At 32.2% G+C, this 8370-nt stretch overlaps 1 protein-coding gene across 1 annotated transcript in view; it reads left to right on the top strand.

The window, feature by feature from the left end:
- Window positions 1-1830: 1830 nt before the first annotated feature.
- LOC112158356 overlaps window positions 1831-8370 on the top strand; it is a 16099-nt gene continuing 9559 nt past the window's right edge. The window contains exons 1-3 of the mRNA XM_024291663.2: window positions 1831-2332; window positions 3337-3636; window positions 4077-4343. Of these exons, the coding sequence (XP_024147431.2) occupies window positions 2245-2332; window positions 3337-3636; window positions 4077-4343 (655 nt within the window). The 5' untranslated portion in view covers window positions 1831-2244. The remainder of the gene's footprint in view (window positions 2333-3336; window positions 3637-4076; window positions 4344-8370) is intronic.

The following is an 8370-nucleotide window of genomic DNA, read 5'->3' as shown; positions in this document are numbered from 1 at the left end:
AGCAAATTATAAGCATCTTACTAATGCTTATTAATATCTTATTAATACTTAACAAGCACACCTTAATATAAAGCGTTACCCTTTTTTTCATTTTATTTAAATGCCAAATATTCCTTTGTATTGCAAGAAAAATAATAAACATCTTTCATTTTTCTTATTATTGCTTATATACACGCTGTGTCAGAAAGTACAAATACTTCTGTAAGCATTTCTTCATTAATAAAGAATCATCAGAGAAAGTATCTGGTGGAGACTTTTTCAATATTCCCATTAGCTTCACGTGACTCACTAATTTCTCTTCAAGTTTTGAGGGAGAAAAAGTAAAAAAATAACAAAAAATAAAATGAAAACATTAGAAAATATAGATAAATAATTAAATTGTCCAGTCGCTTTAACAAATTTCCATTTCAAATAAAACTGACAAACTTCTCTAAACTCCATTAAGATGTAACTATTAAAAAAATGACATATTTTAAAGCTAAATATTGGACAAAAACATGATTATTTGGTCATCCTCACCTGAAAACACAGGAGAAAATATCACTAGAGGGATTTCTGTGTGTTCCTCAGGTGTTTATTGCAATAAGGAACGGTGCGACTCTCCCTAGTGGTGGGTGGAGTCTCAACCAATCGATCCCAGAACAATCTCCCAGACAAAACAATCGATCAACAACTAATAATAAAAAAAATAACAACATTTTAATAAACGTAGCAAGAAAAAAAAAAAAGAGAGAGAGAGAGAGAGAGAGAGAGAGAGAGAGGAAAGATAAAAATGTAACGACATCTTAATACAGCAAGAGTTGCAAACAGGATATTTATTTGAAGAATGTGTGAAGTAAAGATCTGTCGTGCAACACCTCTACATGTCAGAGGAACTAGTGACTTTGTGTTTTTCCATGACTGCAATGAGAATGTAATGTATGTGTTAGATGTTAGTCAGGTGATTATAACTATAAAACATTAAAATATTAAAAGATTGCAGATATAAAAAAACAAAGTTTCAGAAACTGCCTTTAGAGATTCCAAAACATTAGAAGATCTACTTCACTTCCAGGAACTTTGAGCTGATGTTACTTCTCTCTACACTCCACTCACTAATCTTTCAATCTGAACCAGATTCTAAAGACTCACCTATCAGCAAATCACAAACATCATTTCTCTTTGACATTTTATTTTTTTTAACATTTATGTCTTAACTTTTCTGAATACAGACTATAAAAAAATGGTGTTAGTTTGTTCCCAGTTGAAGACATATAAAATAGATTTCAATAAAACTCAAGAGTCAAAAACAAAACTTTAAGAGTTTTATTTGCATGTAAACAGTGACAGACAGACGTCTACATTTGTATCTGCAGACTGAGGTGCAGCTGTGATCCTCAGAGTAGAAATACAGATTTGGTCACACATGTTCATCACATACCACAACAGTTACACAAGGACAAGTTGGTTTATTGATGTTGAGTGTTTTCTGTATTCTAGAAGAGACTTTGTGCAGTTTGGGTGAATTTATTTTTACACAGCAATTTAGCAGAAACTAGGAGAGAAAAAAAGCATAATAAGCTATGATCAAATTGATCAAGTTAAACATTAAAAACAGCTAACATTTCTATAAACTACAGTTTGGTTTGATAATACGGATTAACAAACTCAAATAACTTTGGATAAATGTATTTATGTTTTATCAAAGCAAGATTCAAAAAAGAAAGAAAAATGACAAAGTTCCTAAAAATAAATGACTTTATTTCTGATATTAGTGTTAAATATAAAAGCTAAATAAATTAATTTCTTAAAGTTGAGTAAAACGGATCATATATTAACAGTCATTTCAGCTGCTGCTTTGTGATGAAACATCAAGTTTGTAATAAAAGATAAAAACAGAGAATTTCTGAACAAAGTAATGTGGATAAAGTTCTTCACAGATCAGTTTAAGAAGAATCTAGTGAGTACAGGAAATGAACAAACACATTAGTTCCTTTTTTAACTCACTTCTGACAGCAAATGAAAAGACTTCCTTTTATGAAACCAAACTGATCGACTGTTGAACTATTTTTTATCTATAAATATAATGATGACAATAAATATATGTTTGTGTTTGTTTACATTTTCAGTCTTAAAAAACTGAATTTTATAGTGTTTTTAACCTGTGATGCTTCCTTTAGTTTGAATGACATCACTTAAAAATGACACTAATATTATTGAGTGGGCGGAGCCAAGACTTTCTTCTTAAACATCGTCAAAGAGGAAATGAACATTTACTTACAGAAAGAGATCAGCAAAGACAGAATGACTCTATGTCTGGAATTATTCATTATTTTCATGCTTCTGTCTGGAGGTAAAAATATTATTTGTTTCAAATGTTTCAGAAAATATTTCTAACTTTAATTTTTTTAACCACATATACTGTGCTTACTATAGAAATTGCAAGTATTTTCAACCAGATGTTTAGTACAAAAGTGTCATCTTAAGATCATAAAGATAATTTGAATTAGGACTTGTTTTGTTTACATAAATACATTATATTATAAATATTCCCAAGAAAGAAAAAAAAATTTTCTGCATGTTGTTGTCTTTTTTATTAAGGGAAATAGAAAATTTTCACCTTAAAAGTTACACTTGCTTCAAAAATCATCTTTGAATTCTGACAGGTTTAGTTGTGAAGATGCAGAAGAATGTTAACCTAATAAACTTAATGGTTAATATTAATTGACTTTAGTTAATTTAACTGCAGAAGATGCAACAATATCTGCTAAAATACTAGAATAACTGTTGAATTTTAATAAAAATGAATAGAATTTAAAATTTGTTTTCTAAAAAAAAATTGAGGAAATAAAAAGGAAGACTTACAATGACATAGATAAAGTTTAAAGATTTCCAAAGTTGATTTTAAATGACCGTCCTCATGTCTTAGGAAACAAACAACTTTTGTTTTAAGGATTTAAAGTCTTTTCTCGTTAAAGTTTTTTTTTTTAAATCAAGGTTAGAGAAATAACCAAATGGTTGCAGATGGCCTCAGTTTTATTGAACAAAAGCTTCTAAATAATCTAAATGTCAGTTTTGTTTATAGCTTTCCTCCATTAAATTTCTAAAAGAAAAAAAATAAACTAAAAAGATGTTAAATAACTTAAAATAAATGATAGAGGAAAATTCAATCTGCATTCAGAATTCTATTTAGAAAATGTCAGAGTTAAAGATCTGAATGAGGTAAATGTTACAGGAAAGTAAACATGTGGTCAGACTGTGGATTTCTTCTCTGTATTTATAAACTTTAAGTTTACATTCATGATTTTGTTTGTGATTCTGATTGTAATTTTCTGTCTTTTCTTGTGTCTCCTGCAGGAATCAGTATAAAAACTGAACATCTCTATAAAAGAGTTGGAGAAGATGTTTCTTTCCATTGTGGTGTTGATAGATCCTCTAACCAATGCTCTGATGTTCAATGGTTGTACAACAGAGATGGACAGTCAGGGACTATAAACAAAGCAAAAACTCCAGAAAACAGTCCAATTCAAGCTTCCAGACTGAGTGTGAGCAGAAACTGTTCTCTGACCATCAGAAACATCAATGATGAAGATGCTGGTCGATACAACTGTCGGATTGGAAATAATGATGCCCTTGTGTATCTTAATATTTTGAACAGTGAGTATTTTAACTTGAATAATTCTGTGACGACATTAATGTCAGAATTCTGATCTGATCACAAAAAGCTCAAACCCTGAAGAGACACTAACATGTGAACTCATTTAATCATTTAGTTAGAAAAAGATCAAACTGATGACAAAGCATGTTTAGTATGAGAGATGAGAGAGTCGACTCATAAGAGAATAATAATGTACATGTTTCAATATTTTATGTAGTAAATAGGGTGAATTGATGACTTAATCAACAGTAAAGATCAATGTCTGTCATCATCACTGGAGTGTTTGAGAGTTTATTGTTCTGTTTAACATGAGAAACTTCAGCTCAGTTTGATTGATCTTATTTAGTCAATTTGTCATTTAAAAAATGTAAAAAATGTTGATATTATCAACAAGAAAAAATAAACTCAAAATAATATTCTACTTTTTGTTTTTCTTTAGTTTCTTCATCAGATGTTGATGGAAGAGTGGACCTAACATGCTCTATGAAGAGTTTTTATGATTATTTCTGTGAACAGAACAGCTTCATCTGGATGGATGAGACCAGAACTGAACTGTCTGATAAAAACTCTGAGTTTGAGGTTAAAAAACAAACAAACTGTGATTCTGTTCTGACTGTCAAACATCAGAGTAAAAACATCCAAAGATTCACCTGCCAGATTGTGGAGGACAAGAAAGTGAAGATAGAAGCTGTCTATGTTCTTACAGGTAAGACTGTTTAATACATTCAGGTTCAAATGTTTTACTTTTCATCTTTTTATCTTTTTGTACATATGTAACAAGTTAAATTTGAATCTATGTGCATCTATACAATCATCCACATCAAAACTTCTCTTAATCAAATAATGTAATAATGGCAGAAAAACAAGTTTTCTTTCTTCTGTTTGGTTTCATTTCCCCTATAAAACAACTTCTGCTTGATATTTTTAATTTGTTGTTGTTGATATAAAAATAAATAAAGAAACTGAGTAATAATGATAAACAATAATAAAGTTTTACTCTTTAATTGATTATGATGGATCTATGCATTGCTATAGTTTCCAGATTAACACAAAACAAACTTAACATCCTTGAGGAAAATATTTTAAAAGACTTGGTGAGGAAAAATATTTTAATATAATTACAAAGTTAGAACTGATGTTGAAGTAAAATACAGTTGTTCAACAATTAAATGAAGGAATCACAGTAAAATGATGTAAATCTACTTAAATAAATTTCATCTTCAATAACTGGTTTAAACACAAGCAAATCATTCAGTCATTTCAGTTGAACTGTTGATACAATGAATTTCAGAGGAGTAGAAAGATACAAAAATAAGATTAAAATTATATTGAAAGAATAGTTTTAATAAATGTAAAACCTCAAAAAGCCAGGATCTGGACCTTTATGCTTTGAGGCAAGAGCGCTGACCACTGCACCACCGTTCAGTCCATGAGCTCTGCAGGTTCTACGTAAGCACTTGCTGAGAAGTTTTGGAAGAAGTTTGTGACATTTGGTTGATGAAAAGAAGATAACAGACAGATTTGTAAAACCACTTTAAGATGCGTTTTGTAAGAAAGAAAGCTTTATAAAAACCTGAGAGAAGTGAAGGTTTGAATAGCATGTTTTTTTAAGACAATACCTTCATTCTTGAACAGTTTCTTACTCGTTGTTCTGTCACTCTTCTGACTCTGGCAGCCATGTTTGATTATACAAAGTTCATCTGAGCTTAGAGACTTTGAAGATCTGTCACTTTATTACTATAAAAATATCTTTAGAGTCATGTTCCTGTTAGGATGAAGAAAACTTTATTGCATAGAGTTTTCTCACATCAAGGTTGTATTTTAAAATGCAAAATATATAGCTTCAAATTTGCCACAAAATAATCAAATTTGTTTGTAGAAATTTTCAAAAACACATACATGAGGTGTCATGTGATAGATCTTTGCAAAGCAGCTGAAGAACCATGAAAAAAACAAGAATGAGACATTTGAAAAAAACAGGAAGCTTCTCTGTCTTAAAAAACTAATGACAAGAAAATGACTGAAAGTAGGAGAAAGATAAAGACTTCCCATATTAACGGTGACTTAAAGTTGAGTCATGGCGTCTTGAATTAGTGCTTACTCTTCTTTAAACGTTTCACCACATTGAGACAATCCTCCTTAAAGTCCCTCTCTAATCAAAATCATGTTTAGTTTTTGATGTGTTATTTTTCTTATTAAATAGAACACAATCTTTGGATTTCTGAGTGTCTATTGATCCTGCAGCTTCTTTGGGGTTTGTTGTTTTAAATGTGGTATGACTCAATGATCGGAGCGCTGCTTGTTGATTGTATTTACATAAGAATCTTTAGGGTGAACAAAATAGTCCAGCTTAAATTGTTTCTTGAAAAAAGGGTTGACATTTAATAATTACCATTTGAAACACCAGATTTGCCATAAAAAATATATTATTATTTAGAACAAAAGATAAAAATTGAAGTTTCAAAAACCATAAACAGTGTGTCTTCTTATGATTCTTTGTAGAGCAGTTGAAGAACTGTGTAGAAAACAGGAACAAGACCTTTGCTAACAGGAAACTTCTCTTTTAACAAACGAGAAAATGACTAAAATAGGAGAAAAATGGACTTCCCTAAATGTATTGAAGATTCTCATTCATTTTGGGGGCGTTGTCTTGAAGTTAAATGATGGCATCAGGAACTGTTTTCCCTTCACGACTGCCTCAAAGAAAGCTGAAAATGTTAGTTTCTGTCATAATGTCTAAATGTAACTAAAGCTGAAGCAAAGTCCTCATCATTTTGTAGTTTTATCTTCTTTATTTCATTAATATTTAGCTTTGAAATGTCTGACACTCAAATTACCAAGTAGGCGGAGCCAAGACTTTTTATTTCATTATCACTTAAGAGGAACCTTGAACTGAACAGATCAACATTTTAAAAAAAGGAATGAATTACTCTAGAACTAGAGTTAATGGTCGTGTTTTTGCTTCACTCAGAAAGTAAAGATCCAGTTTAGTAAGAGTTGAACCGCATGATGAAGTGAAACTTGGACTAGAGTAAAAAGCATAAATATAAACTCCTGATCAGACCAGTTAAGGAAATGCAAGAATTTGCATTTATCACAGCTGGACCTTAACAAGGTTCTAAACAGCTTCAAAATACACAAGAAGAAAGAGGAAGAAGAGAAGTCATATTTTTAGCTGCCACTTCTTCAATTTAAATGAAATGTGCCTTTTATCTGCCTTTAAGAGCCAAAACTTGCACAAAATATGCATTAAGAGATATTTACTTATAAGTAATCATCCTGGCAAGCCCTCTTGAAGACAGAAAGCTCCAATCTGGCAGCACTGTTGATCTACAAAACCCAGGCCTCTGACGACATACCGTAGTGCTGAGGTTGGACGCAATAAAACTCCAGTTTTTAATAATTTTAAAGATCCTGAAGGTTACTGAACAAAAAAGTCAAGTCGCAGACCCCCCAAAAAATCATCTGCTTTAAAATCCTCACTGGTGCTAACTGCTGCCCAGTTATGATCAGATGATATCTGGAAGAGAAACGCTTCAAAAACTAAAAGCATCTTTAGAGATCACATCTCCATCAATGAAAGAAAATAGTCTGACTGGACTTTGCAAGGGAACACCAGACATGGGACATTGAAAAGTGGAGGAGAGTTCTCTTGAAGAGAAAAAAATAAAAATCTTGATGGTTCTGATGGTTACAACGTTACTGGCAGGCCAAAGAGGTATTTTCTACAGTGGAGGGGGGACCATCATGGTCTGGGGTGCTTTGTCCTTCAATTAAACAGGTTGTGGCAAAACCTTCCCAAAATCCTTTTAGAAGTATTTACATTGAGCATGCCAAAACAAATTTCATTTGAGAGTGTTTTATGTAGACGTACCAGGGTTTCTTTGTGCTATGGTCCTAAGGTTTTGATTGGTTAATGAACAGCCTTTATTAGGGGCGGGAATCAATTAAAATAAAGAAAAAACACCAAATTAATTGAATGCATTGCTATTTTATTCTTGTTTTTGGTGACAGTATTTGCCAAACACTTATTATCTGTAAATAATCACAATATGAAATCACATAATTATACATTTAGAACGTTTATTTTGAATCCTTTGGAACCTCACTTACATGAAATAAGAATTTATCTCCTAAGAGCACTGTTGTCCATTTGTCATTTTTCCTCTTGTTCAGTTTTGGTTTTTTTCCCAGCTTTTTAATTTTTCTCATACATTTTCCTTAGAGTATTTGTGAAGAATTTTTTTTTGGCGGAAATTGATCCAGCTGAATTTCAGGTCAACTCTGCTTGAATCTGCTCACAGGTGGAGGTGTGTCTGTCCACTCTGAACTTCTTGCCTCTCGTAACCGTGGTGGGCGGGGCATTTTTTTGGAGAATTGCAGAGTTTTCCCAAAATAGACTCGTTATTGTTGAAAAATAATGTCAGTCCCCATCCCAAAATAAAATAATGATCTGTTTCCTCGCTGTTGGATTTCTAAAAGGAGACAGCTCCATTAGGCTCCGCCCACCACAGCAGATCTTTTCCTCTGCGCTGTAGCCGTCTGATCAACGTTCTGTCGGGTTTCTGTATGCCCACAGGACGAACCCGTTACCCTTTCAAGTGTTCCTGGATCATTTCAAACAAGTATTCGAAACACCAGAGAGACACCAAGACTCCTCCCGGAAGCTTCTCGCCTTACGACAGGACAAACGCTCCGTAGCCGACTACTCTGTTGACTTCCGCATTCTAGCT

This window comes from Oryzias melastigma, linkage group LG24, assembly GCF_002922805.2.
Source record: "Oryzias melastigma strain HK-1 linkage group LG24, ASM292280v2, whole genome shotgun sequence".
Classification (NCBI taxonomy): Eukaryota; Metazoa; Chordata; class Actinopteri; order Beloniformes; family Adrianichthyidae; genus Oryzias; species Oryzias melastigma.
This window is presented reverse-complemented; position numbering and strand designations above follow the sequence as displayed.